This window comes from Rana temporaria, chromosome 4 (genome assembly GCF_905171775.1).
Source record: "Rana temporaria chromosome 4, aRanTem1.1, whole genome shotgun sequence".
NCBI lineage: Eukaryota > Metazoa > Chordata > Amphibia > Anura > Ranidae > Rana > Rana temporaria.
This window is the reverse complement of record NC_053492.1, coordinates 385,735,312-385,752,189: the sequence shown is the minus strand read 5'-3', so window position 1 is coordinate 385,752,189 and position 16,878 is coordinate 385,735,312. Positions and strand designations below refer to the sequence as shown.

Below are 16,878 nucleotides of genomic sequence, written 5' to 3'. Positions count from 1 at the left end.
TATAAAAAAAGTTTTTAATATGCGTTGTTTTTTTTTTACAGTTTTACATGGTGATGTGCATAATGTACATAGTTTTTGGACTCATGTGGTTCGTTTGGTCTGCCTGCTATTGGAAAGATTTGTTAAGGATACAGTTTTGGATTGCTGCTGTCATTTTCTTGGGAATGCTGGAAAAAGCAGTATTCTATGCTGAATATCAAAATATCAACAGTACGGGAGTGTCATGTAAGTTTTGAATTGAGTGTAGTATATTCTGCATTTATGTAATCATCTCGGTATTAAATGTCCTTCTCCTCTTCTCTTTACAGCACCCGGTCTGTTGGTGTTTGCGGAGTTGGTTTCTTCCATCAAAAGAACCCTGGCTCGATTATTGGTCACCATTGTTAGCTTGGGATATGGTATAGTAAAGTAAGTGCGTTTTTTTTGTTTTTTTTTTTTACTTTTTGTGAATGTAAATTTAATAGGGAACAAGACTTGCCAACTTCATTTCTAGCTTGGGGGCAAACGAAGGCTTATGGGCAGGAAAATGGTTTGGATTCTTTCAGTGACCCCAGTTAGTTGATGACATCACTAATATATATTTCCCTGCAGTGTCTGTAGCATCATTGGCCTCCTAATTAGCATGTGTCCTCTGAGGCTGGGTTCACACTACTACACTACTTTCATCCCTCTTTGCTCTGTGTCCAATGTTTCCCTATGAGAGCGTCTTGTAGCGTCCTACACAAGTCGGTCCGACTTTGAAAATGCTCCCTGTACTACTTTTGGTCCTACATTGATCCTACTTCAGGCCCATTGAATATCATTGAAGTCGGACCAAAGTAGTATCCTGTTCATGAAAGTAGGATGGATGTAGGACCAATGTAGGACCAATGTAGCAGAGCAAAGTAGGATGAAAGTAGTGTAGTAGTGTGAACCCAGCCTCATTCAGTGGTCATCAACCCTGTCCTCAGGACTCACTAACAGGCCAGATTTTAAGTATTACCTTGGGGAGATGCAGACTAGAATACTGCAATCACTGAGCAGCAAATGATATCACATGTGATGTATTTCAGTTATCTTGCAAACCTGGCCTGTTAGTGGGCCCTGAGGACAGGGTTGATGACCACTGCTCTAATTGTTTAAAAGATATGGTAGAAAAGATGGACTTTGTAGGCACTACTTAGAAATGTAAAAAATAGATTTTTAATAATCTGTAAGTATAATACAATTCAAGGATGCCTAATGCATCTAAGAAAATATATAAAACACTTATAAAAACACACAAATGTCAAAATATAAGACCAGGTGAAGAATTCACAGATATACGCTTAGATTGTTAACTCTGTCGCCAAAAAGACATGACGAATAGGGTTGATATGGCCTGGGTCAACACCGTCAGAGACTTGACATGTATGAAAGTTGCTCAACAAGTTTCGCGGATCGTAGCCGCTTCCTCAGGAGCTTTAGAACTACAACATGGAAGGAATAACAAATAAAGAAAGAAATATTGAGACATATGCTAATAACAGATAACTGCTCTAATTGGGTATATGGTTCTTCTATAGCTGCTACCCATTCACGGCTCTACCTAAACCTCCTTGATTGGACCTCTTTTACTATAGACAGTATTTTTATACCAGGACTTGTGTCTTCTAAAAGAGCCATAAGCAACCTAGAACTTGATAAAAGCATTTTTAATAATGTTTGTGTATAAATGTTAACACGCCAAGGGTTTTTGAGAACTGAAGACACAGATGAGCAGTATTGAATGCCGTAATATTTTCCTAGTCCTTTTTTTTTTTTTTTTATGCACTCTTTTTGACAAACCACCTTTTTTTAATGAAAAATTTCTGAGAACAAAGAATAATAGATGGCACATGTCAGATAAAAAATCAAAGTACAATAGCAAGTATCTCGGGTTATGTGAATAAATTGATATTTTATATTTCACATACTATGAAACCTGTCATTATTCTTTTTTTTTTAAGGCTTATAAGCTCCTTTTTTTTTAGAGGCTAATTTCAAAAGTCACCGGTCCTTTACAGCAGTGGTTATCATCCCTGTCCTCAGGGACCACCAACAGGCCAGGTTTGCAAGATAACTGAAATACATCCCAGGTGATATCATTTGCTGCTCAGTGATTGCAGTATTCTAGTCTGCATCTCCCCAAGTTAATACATAAAACCTGGCCTGTTAGTGGGCCCTGAGAACAGGGTTGATGACCACTGCTTTACATGGTAGCAGAGGTTCTGCTGCCATTTCTATCTGGTTCTTTTGGGGTGTCTAAAAAGGAGTTCTCCCTCTCCTTGCTAGCCACGTGATCCCTCCAGCTGACCCCTAGTCTTTACAGAGCACAGTAATTACCGTATTTATCAGTGTATATCGCGCACTTTTTTGCCCTGAAAATCAGGGCAAAATCGTGCGTGCGCGATATACGCCCATACCCACTTCCCGCGCTGTGTTTGAACCACTGCGCCGACATATACCGAGCGCAGTACACTCGGGTATAGTCGGGCAGGCTCGGCTCCTCTCGCGGTCACGTCCTGTACGTCCTTTACGCGAGAGGAGCCAAGCCTGCCCGACTATACACGAGTGTACTGCGCTCGGTATACATCGGCGCAGTGGTTCAAACACAGCGCGGGAAGCGGGGATCGAGCGGGCAGGACACCACGATGGCCGCAGAAGGACGCCGGACCGGACGAGGCCGCCGATGGACGACGGGCAGAACGCGATGGACGACGGGCAAGACACCGACGAGGGGCATCCAAACTGTAAGTATTTTTTTTTTTCCCATGAATCTTCCTTCAAGTTCGGGGGTGCGCGCTATACGCCGGGGCGCGTTATAGAAATATAAATACGGTATGTAGGGGTCAGCGGGAGGAACCACGGTAGCCAGAGGGGGGACATTATACGCAGGTTGAAGTGTGCGAGTGAAGTATTAGCAAATGGGCTGCCTAGACTTGTAACAGAACTCCTTTACTTGCGTTAGATTGTCAGTTGCTCATTCTGGTAAACGTGTCAAACGGCACAAATGAAATATATAGAAAAAATGGAAAATATCTCAATCTATTGCACCTCGCCCACACCTAGATGGCAAACTGGACTGCAGGAGGAATACATTAGAAGAACAAGAACTACTAGTGATCTAAAAAATAAACAATAGATCAAATATTCTGCTAAGGTGTTAGCAATGTTTTCTTAATGTTTATTATGTATATAATAAATAAAACAATTGTTGCTGATGAGCACAAGAGGGCGCATCAGCCTCACTCTTGAACTTTTTAAACCAAGCAAAACTTGAATGTTAAAATACTCTAAAGCCCTGTACACACGATCGGATATCTGATGGAATCTAATCCAATGGATTTTTTTGTCGGATATCCGATGAAGCTGACTTTCATCAGTCTTGCCTACACACCATCAGTCAAAAATCCGATCGTGTCCAACGCGGTGACGTAAAACACTACGACGTGCTGAGAAAAATGAAGTTCAATGCTTCCGAGCATGCGTCGACTTGATTCTGAGCATGCATGGATTTTTGACCGATGGACTTCCACACAGACGATCGTTTTTTTCTATCGTTTTTTTATCCATAGGAAAATTTTAAAACCTGCTCTATTTTTTTCACCAATGGAAAACAAGCTATCGCAAAATATACAATCAAAATTTTATAAAGTTACTGCCATAATGGTAAAGAGCCACTTTATATTTTTTGCCAAGCAGGAACACAGATCTCTGTCTTTATCCAGTTAGAGCATCCCCCACACAGTTAGTAAGCACCTCCTAGGGACACACTTAGAGCCGGTTCACACACAGGCGGCACGACTTTGGGGGCGACTCGGCAAGGCGATCTCAAGGCGACTTGAGAGGCAACTTGCAAAATGACTTCTGTATTGAAGTCAATGCAAGTCGCCCCGAATCGCCCCCAAAGTCGTACAGGAACCTTTTTCTAAGTCGGAGCGACTTGCGTCGCTCCTATTAGAACGGTTCCATTGACTACTGCGGACCACGACTTGTCAGGCGGCTGAGTCGCCTGACAGGTCGCCCCTGTGTGAACCGGGTCTTAACCCTTTGATCGCCACTGATGTTAACCCCTTCCCTGCCAGTGTCAATAAAATGGTAACGGTGCATATTGTTAGAACTGATCACTTTAATAATGTCACTGGTTCCCAAAAAAGTGTCAGGTCTCCGATTTGTCCGCCGTAATGTCGCAGTCCTGCTAAAAATCAGTACTAGTAAGCAACTAGTATACAACTAGTAAAAAATAAAAAATGCCGTAAATCTATTCCATAGTTTGTAGACTATAACTTTTGCGCAAACCAACCAATGTACGCTGATTGGGATTTGTTTTACCAAAAGTATGTAGCAGAATACATATTGGATTAACTTGATGAAGAAACTATATATCTATATCTCTTCTGTATAAAGCCTCGTACACCCGACCGGTTTTCCCAGCAGGAAAACTGCCAGGAGAGCTTTTGGCTGGGAAAACCAGACATGTGTGTGCTTCCAAGCAAGTTTTCCCGTCAGGAAAACAGCCGGGAATCCTGGCGGGAAAATAAAGAACCTGCTCTTTATTTTCCCGTCAGGATTCCCAGCGTTTTCATGTGATCACTTTTTTTTTTGTGTAATTTTCTGTATGACAATTTTATTTTAATAAACCGCCATTGTTTTTTTATGACCTGCACCATTTGGAGCATCTTTTTCTTTTGTTCCTGTCACATTTGGAGTCCACATGGATTCATTCCAATATCCACATGCTAGTGGAAGGAGTATCGTTTCCATATTCCAGTCTTCTGGACCTACCTTTGTAGAACCTCTCCAGACCGTTTGGGCAACCAGTGAGACCCTGCTGCATCGATCTAGGTCTTTGAGACCATAAGCCTGTCTGACCCACTGTTGCATAACAGATGAGTCCATCAATTGTGGAACGAGTACCTCACCTTTTTTCCATATGAAGTTTTCGTGATTTCAACAGTCAACTTGTTATTCCTGCATTCAGTGTCACCCTTTGGGAAGAATCAATTCACCTTGTGTTTATTATATATTGACTTTCACATCACTTTATTTAGCTTTTTGCTTCATAATTATCATTTATTATATTTTACCCATTTTCTTGGTTAAAATTCATCACCTTGTGGTATTTTAACAAGTGTACCATTCATGATTGTTTAGCGCTGCACCATTTATTTTTATTTTTGTAACTCTTAAGGCCTGGCTAGTAGCTCAGGACTTGAAATTTTGAGCTCTGCATAGCATATACAATTGCAAAGAAATTCATATTCTAATGTTAATAACCTTTCCTTTTCCATTTGCAGCTCTGTAATATGGCTACCTGGAGGTGTTGTGTGCGCAGAATGTGTACAGAATGCCCCCCAGAAACATAATTTCCTTCTTGTGTGATTGGCTTACCAATTTTCTCAGAAGATTATTTGTATGCCTTTTGTGTACATGCTTAGACATTCTTGTATTTGCCTTTAAGTCGCTGAAAGTCCTTATTGTAGTGTGATCAAGTTATGTATGTTAATATCTCAAACCTTGTGTTCTTGTCCAGGCCACGCTTGGGAGCGCTGATGCATCGTGTAGTTGGAATGGGTGTCCTCTATATGATATTCGCCACAGTTGAAGGAGTGATGCGAGTTATTGGAGTAAGAACATTTGTTCATATACTTTAGTATGGTGTTTATTAAGTTGGTTATGTTACTAAGGCCCTTTTCACATTTGTGCGACCTGAAAGTCGCACAATTTTTCCAGGATTTGGATCAATGCCTGTGTAATGTTGAGGTCTATTAACCTCAAGTCGCATGAGTCGGACCAAAGTAGTGCAGGGACTACTTTGAAGTCGCACAGGTATGAATGATACTCGTTGAAAATCATGGGGTACGACTTGTCGTGCAACTTTGCAGTCCCAAGTTGTAGGACAAGTCGCACAAGTGTGAAAGGGGCCTAAATCTTCTAACCTTGTATAAAATTTAACAAATCTGGCGCTGTTGGCAGCACAAAGAGACCTTATTATTTCATAAATGGTAGATGGATACAAGTCCTAGTTTTATTTACCCTGGAGTGGAGGAGTTGGTTAATGATGGGTGATGTAAGGCCCCTTGTATAGTTATATTGGTATGGATGTTCTGCTGTGCCAGATGTCTTTCTCAGAGCCAGCTGTAGGTAACCTTTTGGAGTTTCACAGCTTTTTTTTTTCTTTGCATTCAGCTTTTAAAATGTGAGTTTGGATGCAAGAAGTTTACACAATTGGAGGAGCACGTATTTGGGAATCCAAATTAGAAGTTTGGAGCAAAAATAGTGATATTGACAGACCACATGTTCCCTCATACTTAAAGGGGTTGTAAAGGTTTGTTTTTTCTTTTCTAAATACTTTGATATCCCTTCTAAATGGTTTCTTTGTCTGAAATTCTCACTTCCTGTTCCTCCTCAGTAAGCTGTTCTAAATTACTTTCCACCGCTCGGATGATGGTGGAAAGCTTACTGAGGAGAAACAGGAAGTGAGAAATTCAAACCAAAAAAAAAAAACATTTAGAAGGGAAATCAAAGGAAAAGGTAAGTGAACCAACAATGCACTAGCTTAAATTTAGAAAATAAAAGACGAACCTTTACAACCCCTTTAACCACTTGGTTTCCAGCCCATAGTCAAAAGACGTCCTGTTTTTAAAGATGGATATCTCAGTAACGGCAGCAGCTGCTGCCACAACTGAGGTATCCATCTTTAGTGCCGACGGTCCTGTACACGATAACGGCGGTCTCCGCGGCGGATTCGCCGCGAGATCGCCGTTATCGGTGGCGGGAGAGGGCCCCCCCCTCCCGCCGCTGTCCCGCGCCCTCCGCCGCTTACCGTAGCCGTCGGTAGCGGCGGAGGAGATCGGGACCGTTCGGCAGCTGAGCAGGGTTACGAGTGAAGGAAAAATCTCCTTCACCCGTCCCCAATAGCTCTGCTGGGCGGAAGTGACGTCAAAACGTCAGTCCCGCCCAGCGTCTTAAAGCAAAATTTTTTTTTTTGTCATTTGAAAAAATGACATTTCCAAAAAAAAAATGTTTTCTTGCATTTTAGTCTAAATATGAGATCTGAGGTCTTTTTGACCCCAGATCTCATATTTAAGAGGACCTGTCATGCTTTTTTCTATTACAAGGGATGTTTACATTCCTTATAATAGGAATAAAAGTGATACTCTGTAGCTCAAAAAATGCAACCTGTAGAATTTTTTAAACGTCGCCTATCGAGATTTTTAAGGGTGAAAGTTTGACGCCATGCCACGAGCAGGTGCAATTTTTAAGCATGACATGTTGGGTATCATTTTACTCGGCGTAACATTATCTTTCACAATATATAAAAAAATTGGGAAAAATGTATTGTTTTATTTTTTAATTCAAAAAAGTGTTTTTTTTCCCAAAAAAAGTGCGCTTGTAAGACCGCTGCGCAAATACGGTGTGACAAAAAGTATTGCAATGACTGCCATTTTTTTCTCTAGGGTGTTAGAAAAAAATATATATATAATGTTTGGGGGTTTTAAGTAATATTCTAGCAAAAAAAACTGTTTTAGTCTCGTAAACACTGAATCTGAAAAACAGGCTCAGTAACGAAGTGGTTAAAAGAAAAGTACAGCCAAAGCTCGTTTGGCTGTACTTCTCTTGTGGAGCACCAGGATGAAGATGTACTGGTGAGATAAACGGATATTTGGTTTTTAGATTCTGTAGGGGCGCCATCTACTTGGTCACCAAGAGAAGACTAGAGGGCAGCTGAACATCAATGGGTTGCAATAAGCAACGGTAAAGCTAGCCATGTATATGGAAATTTTCAGGCAATGTCAACCACTTTTTATTGACTGAGAATCGAACATAGTATTAAAGGTGGTTGCCTGAAAACATGCTTTACCACCCATGAGTTGAATCCAATACATGCAGTCGTTCAAACAAGTTGGGCTATAAATTGATAGAATTTATTAGTTTTTTTTTAAAAAAATTGATCAAAGCCATAAAAAAATTGCATTTTGTGACAAGAAATTGGATTCCCCCCCCCCTTTTTTTTTAAATCCATAAAAAAAGTCCATTGTGGCATTTTTGATCGCATCTCCTTGTGGTTGATTGAAACCACTAATTCTGCTTATTCCATGAATGTCTGTCAGATTTTCAAGGATTAGCAGACTTTTAATTCATTTCTAAAGATCGAGTACCATTAATTGGTGAGCAGAAAAATCCATAATTCGTTTGAAGATATAAAATACTAATGGGCTTCACTGTATTTTCTTTTTGTTGCAGACAAAGGAATCCGACTTGGTTTTACTGGCAAGCATCCCACTGGCTCTTCTGGACTCGGCACTGTGCTGGTGGATATCCTTTAATAGGAAATATCACATATATTCTAGAAAGGAAGTAAATACAGTTAATTTTAATAATTCTGTCCCCTAACTCCTTCACGCCGACCATACGCAAATTTGCATTAATGGCTTGTAAGGGTTATACCGAGGTGCAGGCATCACCCCGGTACTGTTTTTTTAGAGCGGGAGGTCGGCTGTTTAATTATAACAACCAATGCAGCTAAAAGCTGCTTGGCTGTTATCCTGAGGAGCAGGAGGGGACATTACCCCCCACTCCGGACATCTTTCACCGCTCTTCCCGAGCCTCCCGTCCCACCAGCCGGCGCATCCCCAGGAAAATGCGCTTGAAAGACCGCTGCGCAAATAACGTGTGACAGTACAGGGTTCCCAGTACAGGTTTTCTTTATCGACCTTTCTAGCCAGTAAAAGCCAGCCCTATAGGGGGTTGTTAACGCTGGGAGGTGATCTTCCAGATCATGTGATTATCCTCATGAGCTTGTCACAATGATCAGGATCCTGCTGGTAAAACACTGTCGGTGACAGTGCAGTCAGTGCTGTGGCCCCGAGAGTACACTACCAAGGACAAACCAGAGGCTCGGGCTGCACACCTTTGCGTCAGTTTGACATTAAAGCCCACCACTTTGCTGCTACATATTTGCATACTGACTATTTTTAACCACTTGCCAGGCAGTGATTTCATTGTTCTGACTGGACGGCCTTCAGAACGAGAGGCTCTTTACCAAGTGATTAGTGTAAATAGGAAGTGCTGGTTATTGGCATTTCTCTACTCGCGCCGACAGTCCTTGAGGAGAGCCAAAAAGTGGCTTTCCTGACGGGGGGATTGATTATCATGCAGAAAGTGGGATTGTATCACTTTGGGAAACTCTAAGGATCAGAGTGCTCCTGGTGACATAGAGGGCTACTATAGGCTGTAATGGACAATGACTAGGTCTAGGATATATATCAAAAAATAACAATTTATTAGATTCTCAAATTTCACAATAACTAATGTCACATTAATTCCAAATGTAAAAACTAGCTGCTGTTATTAAATGCCGGCCAGTGTAGTGCCAGGAAGCCTAGGCTTAATGTGTATGCACAGACAAAAAACACACAAAGACATAGACAAACATTAAACAAATAATAAACAGATACAGTCCGGATGCCTAAATGTCCGCACTTGCTGGGGGCTCCCAAACTGTAATCCACCGTAAGTATTGTGAAATAATCAGATAAATAGTGGGAAAACCAACCCAGTGCGTCCCCGCGGGGGATAATGAGGAATAACAGATGTGTAATTAAGGCTGATACTATGTAGACAAAACCCCTGGGCGATATATATCCCTGCAGATGTTCATTGAAAAAGAGTACTTCATAACCCTCCTTATTAAGGAAATCTTCAGGCTATATTGTTGATTAATTTATCATGCGTAAAAGTGCTTATCAATTGAAAACACCTGCAGTCCTGGTGTAGGTAAAAATAGGCGGTTGGGGTATGCAATGGTGTGAGGTGGGCTTCCAAAATGTGCCAGACCAGCGTCGGCTAGATGAACAGTGGATACTGATGCGATGATCGAAAGTATCTCTATTGAAGTTGTGCTTCCAATGGCCCTACACCATGCCTTTGTTTTGCCGATAATCCAAAAATCGGCCGCAAACAGCCCTGTATAGGGATATATGTCAAGGCCAGGTTTAAGTCTAGTTTGCTACTGAATATCGGTAGCTGCGGGGCTGAGGGAATTATATAACCACTAGACTTGCATGTAGGTTGGAACGAATACTGAGTTAGCTTGACATGTTTTGCGTATCCTTACACTTCTTCAAAAAGCCTTTGTTAAGTATTCTATATAGAGAGAGGAGATATTAATAAAGTAGACATACATTTTTACAATCGTAACATTCATTGTCTGTGTATATATGCAAATCAAACGCATAAAAGGCAAAAGCTCAATCGCAGAAGGAGAGCCAAAGATCACCAAGAGAGGGGAATGACCAAATGTCAGCGACGGCTACAAAGGTGCCTACAGAAAACACTATGGGGGCGTAGATAAATTGTATATAAAAAAAAATTCACTAGTACAAAAGAAAAAAAGTTTTTTATGATATGGAAATCATATTGATAAACCAAGCCAATAAGGCCAATATAGATTAATCATAATGTCAACAAACAGAATCTTATACTTACAGAAAATCTTAGTCGCAACAGGCAGTGTAAACCAAGGGTACTAGGGGATAATTATAGGAGCAACGCCAGGAGTGTAACAAAAATATATAGGAGAAGTGACTCAAGACATGTGACTTTGATTCTCACTGGCATCTACGTGTGGGGGCGAGTTCACCCCCCCTTTTCCTCTCAGGGTTTTTCTATTGTGATTATCAGTTCAGCGATGCCTGCCAGTGCCCATCAGTGATGCCTGTCAGTGTCTCCTTATCAGTGCCCATAAAGGCTGCCCATCAGTGCTGCATATACGTGCCGCCTATCAGCGTCCGTCGGTGCAGCCTCATCAGCACACATCAGTGAGGGAGAAAAATTGCTTATTTACAAAAAATTGTAACCGAAACAAAGAAACTTATTTTTATTTATTTATTTCCCAACATTTTTGGTCTTCTTTTTTTAATTTGTTTAGCAAAAAATAAACTCAGTTGTGATTTAAATACCACCAATAGAAAGCTCTGTTTTTAAAAAAAATAATAATTCTAAAACCTTTGTTTGGGTACAGCATTGCATGACTGCGCAATTGTCATTCAACGCGTGACCGCGCTGAAAGCTAAAAATTTGGCCTGGGCAGGAAGGGGGTGAAAGTGCCCCGTATTGAAGTGGTTAAGGGGTTAAAAATGCATTCTCTTGATTCTGGCATTTTATTGCATTAACTTGCGTGCAGATCTTTGAGCTCCATCCTAATGTGGGAAGAGTGCTATTTTCTAAGAGGTATGAATTTCCTGTCTGTGCTTGCTGCTTCTTTGTAGTTAGACCATATAAATTCCTTTAGTGTTCTCCTTAGCTGCTCCATACATATTTGTAAGCTTGGCTCAAACAATGAAGACACTGAAGTTAAGAAAAAACACAGTGAAATACTCACTATACAGACATTTTACAAATACACAAATTTTTGCCATATTAGGTAAGTTTAAACCCCATTTTCCTTTAGTCAGTTTATTGCAAAGATCATGTTGTAATGTGCGTTCTCTTTTCTTCTAAGCATCTGTGATCTTTATGGCATGGACAACAAAAAAGTTCAGACTGGCACCATGTCCATCTGTAAGTATTATAAGTATATTTTTCTATATTGTCTTTATAGTCATTCTGACATATTCTATGGGATGCAACACTTTGGGGGTTATTTACAAAAGGCAAATCCACTTTGCACTACAAGTGCACTTGAAAGTGCAGTCGCTGTAAATCTGAGGGGGACATGCAAGGAAAATAAAAAAAACATAGTTTTAGCTTGCACATGATTAGATGATAAAATCAGCAGAGCTTCCCCTCATTTCAGATCTTCCCCTCAGATCTAAAGTGACTGCACTTTACAAGTGCACTTTCAATGCACTTGTAGTGCAAAGAGGATTTTCCTTTCGTAAATAACCCCCATAAGCCTTATTAAAGCTGAACTCCAGCCTTGCCTTTAGTTTTGATCGGTTGTATCGACTCCTCTCCTTAACTGAAATGGCTTACTTTTCATTTAACTGAGCACCACAAGCTTCTCGCAGTGTGCATTAAAAACCTGCAGCAAGTCAGATAGAGCCTGCCTCATTTCCTGTCTGTAAGAGGTACAGCATCATCTAGCACTTTTCTTCCCTGGCCTACTGTCCCAGTCCCACACTTTGTGTTTTTTTGGATTTTAGGTCTTTCAATCATTGAGGCTCAGCATTATATAGGGTGGTCTGTATACAAATGCAGTCTGCCTTAGTACGCCCCTAGTCCAGACTGACACCCGCTGGTAAATAGAAGTTTGAAACTGTCTGAGGCTCCATTCACACCTAGGCAGACAAATTCGCAGCGTTTTGTCGCCGCAAATCGCGGTACAAATGGCGGCGTTTTGTACCGCAATTTGCGGCGACAAAACGCCGGTATTGTCCGCCTAGATGTGCCCCAGATTGACCCCCTCTATGGAGATGGTTGCCATCTCCTAGCCGAACGCCGAAAGCCGCCTGAAAAAAAAAGTCCGGGACCTTTTTTCAGGCGGCAGGCATCTGGCGTTCAGCGTGGAGATGTGAACCATCTCCATAGAGCAGTGGTTCTCAACCTGGGGGTCGGGACCCCCTCGGGGGTCGAATGAAGATTTGCCAGGGGTCACCAAATCTTGGGCTATTCCTGAAGCCCGCACCTTTCACCCAGCCTTTTTTCGGTGGCAAAGCAGAGCTGTCCCTGGAGCCCGCGGTCATCCAGCCTCTTTGCAGCCGCCCATTCAGTTCACAGCATGGCTGGGGGGCAGAGACTAGAGGTCAGATGACTGGTAAGGAATGTGAAGTAGGAAGGGCTGGAGGAGACCCTATCTCCTGATTTCGGTAGAGGTGTCACTGCTACGAGACACCACAAAGTCAGAGACACAGTGAATACGGAGACACATTGAGTAACACTACTAATGATTAAAAGTCCCCACTACAGTTCTCAGATCAGCAGATGACCTTGATCAAGAGCACCTAAGTTGGCTGATCAGAACTCTCCCCAGCACTGCCACTCATCCCATTCCCCGCACCCCCCCTCCACCAAGGAGTAAGAGAAGGAATAACAATAGAGAATACATGGAAGGGAGAGGAAAAGAGGGGGAGGAACAAAGAAAAAGGAAGAGAAAGAACAAGAAAGATGGCTAGAGAGAGGAATGGGGGGAAAAAAAACAAGAAATTAGGATAGAGAGAGATAAAAGGGAAAGAAAGAAGAACAAAGAGAAAGAGTGGTACGTCCTAAAATGCATCATAAGGGGTTTTAAATACTGTACGAGTGGAAGGGACTGAGGGAGCGCTAAATGTCAGCGGGTTAGGGGCGCAAATTACTTGTCTTGCTTTCTGTGCTGACAACCCACCCTACGAAAATAATTTTACTGTTAGGGGTCCCTTCAACTTGGGAAATTTTATCAAAGGGTCATGGCATTTGAAAGGTTGAGAACCACTGCCATAGAGGGACATGTGTTTTCATCCCTCTGGCGGCAGCGGCGTAGCACTACAGGCGTAAAAACGCCTAGGTGTGAATGGGGGCTAAGAAACAACCAAGAGCCAGCCCACTGCTTGAGTCAGGGCTGAGGTTTCTTGAGAAGAGTACTAGGGCAAGATTCTGTAGGGTCCTATGATATTTTCATGAAGCTATGTTTAGCACTCTGCTGGCACTTCAACCTAGCCATCATCTAGCCAGATTGAAGTTTGCCAAAATTTACCTGAGGAAGCCTAAATCTTTTTGGGAATATGTGCTGTGGACAGACCAAACAAAATTACAGCTTTTTGTTAAAGCCCATCATTCTACGGTTTTCAGGAAAAAAAAGAGGCCTTTAAAGAAAAGAATACAGACCCCATGTATTCCATGGTGGAGGTTCACTGATGTTTTGGGGGTTCTTTGCTGCTTCAGGCACTGGATGTCTTGACCTTGTGCATGGCATTATGAAATCTAAAGACTACCAAAGAATTCTGGTGTGCAATGCACGGCCCAGTGTCAGAAAGTTGGGTCTCCATCAGAGGTAATGGGTCTTAAAGTGGGACAATGACCCAAAGCACACATCAAAAAGCACCCAGAAATGGCTTGAGACAAAGCACTAGAGAGTATTGAACTGACCAGCAAGGAGTTTTTTGCGGGCAATGGCTGGTGTTAACGCTTCAATCATCACGGCACCATGCTTGATATGGTGTCAGGGTGGTTGAAGAGCATTTTTTATATTACATTGTAGTAATAAATAAAATAGTTCAACTCACCATAATATAGAATCAGTGGGAGTCCTGAGCGTGTCACTTGCCACTGTCACCTGCCACAAGATGTGGATTGTCACTTGCCACGTTGCCTGTCAAAAGATGTGGATTGCCACGTTGCCTGTGACCAGATGTGGAATGTCACTTGCCACACCACCTGCCACGTTGCCTGTTACCAGATGTGAAGAGAGTGGAGCGCCCCTTGTGGTATGTCAGGCAGACAGCTGAGGGGGTGAACTACAAATCCCAGCATAACTTGCGTGTACTCCCGCACACAGCTCACCTGTCACCGATGACGTCACATCTCTGTGGGATCGCCCCTCTGGATGTAGCAGGGGGTCTCCCTCCTCATGCTGCAGCCAGTCTCTCCTTGCAGAGGGAGGGTCCTGGACTCCTTCGGCTGTCACTGTCTGGCTCCACCTTTCTGTCATTCCTGATTAGCTGTCCGGGGGGGCAGGCAATCTGCGCCGCTGAACAAGGAATCTATGTTTTTTTTCTCACAGCGAGGAGCCGCTGGAGAGTGGTGTGCAGATGTCATCTCTTTGCTCCCCGCTGCACCTCCGACACTGAGACAGAGCACTGGCTTTGAGGGCGGAAGAGCGGTGATGTGGGGGCTTGCCCGCTCGCTTCTCCCATCCACCCATCCTCATGCCGGCAGCCCAGCATATCTCTTGTCGGCCACCCGCGGCCCGGCTGCAGAAGGGCCGCGGCCCAGGGGTTCACGACCCCTGCCGTAGAGCACCTGTGGAGAGATCTCAAAACAGCAGTTGGGAAAAGGAACTGAGAGACCTGAAGCAGTTGTCAAAATTTCAGTAGAGAGGTGCAAGAAACCCATTGATAATCAGAGGAAGTGATTTGATTTCAGTTGTTTTTTTCCAAGGGGTGTGCTACCAAATATAAAATTGAGGGTGACCATTTTGTCTGGTCCAAATTGTTTTGCGTGGAATGTGTCAGATTTTGACTTTTTTTTTTTTATTATTATTATTTTTGCCTCTCCACTTTTTTGTGTCCTAATAATACAAACAAAATAAATAAAATAAACACTAGAATGCCTAAACATTTGTAATTGCAATCATTTTCTGGGCAAAGTGGTGCATTATCTTACAGAAATGCAGGGGTGCCAATATTTTTGGCCATGACTGTATGTTCTGTAATGAAATTTTGGTTTAATTTAAAAATGTAATTAGCAATGTTGATGGTGAGCGGAGGACGAAACCAGGATGGGATATAAGCAGATACAATTTTGTCTTTTAACATAATCTTATTGTTGTATATTGTAAAATGATAAAGATCTTTTCGATATGTATGGGTAACTGCAAATCAGTGCTCTTTGTACTTGGAGCTTAATAAAATAATAAATGAATGTCTTCAAGTTACAAAAGAATATACTTTTTTTTTTTTTTTTATGCTGCAAGGCAATGTAAAATAAAATGTTTTTTTTTTTTTTGGTCTTTGTATGCTGAACATTTTTTGGCAGAAATTAATGCAAGCGTTGCCTGGTTAAAGTTATTTACATCTCTAAGACCCCTTTCACACTGGGGTAGTGCGGTTATTGGCGATAAAGCGCAGCTAGTTTTAGATGTACTTTTCAGCTGTTAGCGGTTGGCTTTTAACCCCCGATAGCGCCTGAAGAAAGGGTTAATAGCATTCGTTGTTCATTTCAATGGGCAGGGCGTTTTGGGTGTATTAACTGCTCCCGCACTGCCCCAAAGATGCTGCTTGCAGCTCCCGTCCTGCAAGCGCACCGCCCCAGGGTGAAAGCACTCGGGCTTTCACACTGGGGTGGCTTGAGAGGCGCTTTGCAGGCACTATTTTTAGCGCTAAAATGCCTGAAAAGTGCCCCAGTGTGAAAGGGGTCCTAGTGAATTGACCTTTTTACTTTGTGATACATGTGCACAGAAATTTAGAAAATACACAAATTCCCCATTGGTTTCATGAGTGACCAAGCAGGACTTTTTACAACCGCTTGTAACCTCTAAATAAAAGTCCGTACTCTAAAAGTGTCTATAGACAAATAGCCAGATTCAGGTAGATGTGCCTAACTTTAGGTGGGCGTAGCGCATCTCATATACGCTACGCCGCCGTAAGTTAGAGAGGCAAGTACAGTATTCACAAAGAACTTGCGGCGTAGTGTAAATGGGCCGGCGTAAGCGTGCGTAATTCAAAGTAGGCTGTAGTGAGCGTGTTGTATGGTAATGAATCGTGACCTCACGTAAATGACGTGCCTAACGAACGGCGCATGCGCTATCCCTGGACGTATCCCAGTGCGCATGCTCGAAATCACGTCGCAAATAGTCAATGCTTTCGACGTGAATGTAACCTACGCCCAGCCCCATTCTGAATCGGCTTCCGCAAACGATGTAAACGACGTGAAATTCGACGGTTGTTCCGACGTCCATACTTAACATTGGCTGCGCCATCTTTTTGGTGGTTTATATTTACGCCTGCAAAACGCCTTACGTAAACGGCGTAGTTTACTGCGACGGGCGTATGTACGTTCATGAATAGGCGTATCTTGCTCATTTGCACATTCTCTGCATAAATCGACCTATACGCCCCTAGCGGCCAGCATAAATATAGGTAGATGGCGCATGATTAAAAGAGCACAATCAATAATCGGTGAAATTAACATATCATAAGGTCCATGTCAGTAACAGGAAAAAACAAACGGAAAAGGAAT

General features: G+C 42.4%; 1 protein-coding gene across 1 annotated transcript in view; it reads left to right on the top strand.

Moving 5' to 3' along the window:
* The window catches only part of TMEM87B (transmembrane protein 87B), a 76,826-nt gene that overhangs the window by 42,958 nt on the left and 16,990 nt on the right, over positions 1 to 16,878 (top strand). The window contains exons 9-14 of the mRNA XM_040351084.1: positions 42 to 225; positions 309 to 408; positions 5,534 to 5,627; positions 8,248 to 8,319; positions 11,320 to 11,428; positions 11,507 to 11,565. Coding sequence (XP_040207018.1) covers positions 42 to 225; positions 309 to 408; positions 5,534 to 5,627; positions 8,248 to 8,319; positions 11,320 to 11,428; positions 11,507 to 11,565 — 618 coding nt within the window. The remainder of the gene's footprint in view (positions 1 to 41; positions 226 to 308; positions 409 to 5,533; positions 5,628 to 8,247; positions 8,320 to 11,319; positions 11,429 to 11,506; positions 11,566 to 16,878) is intronic.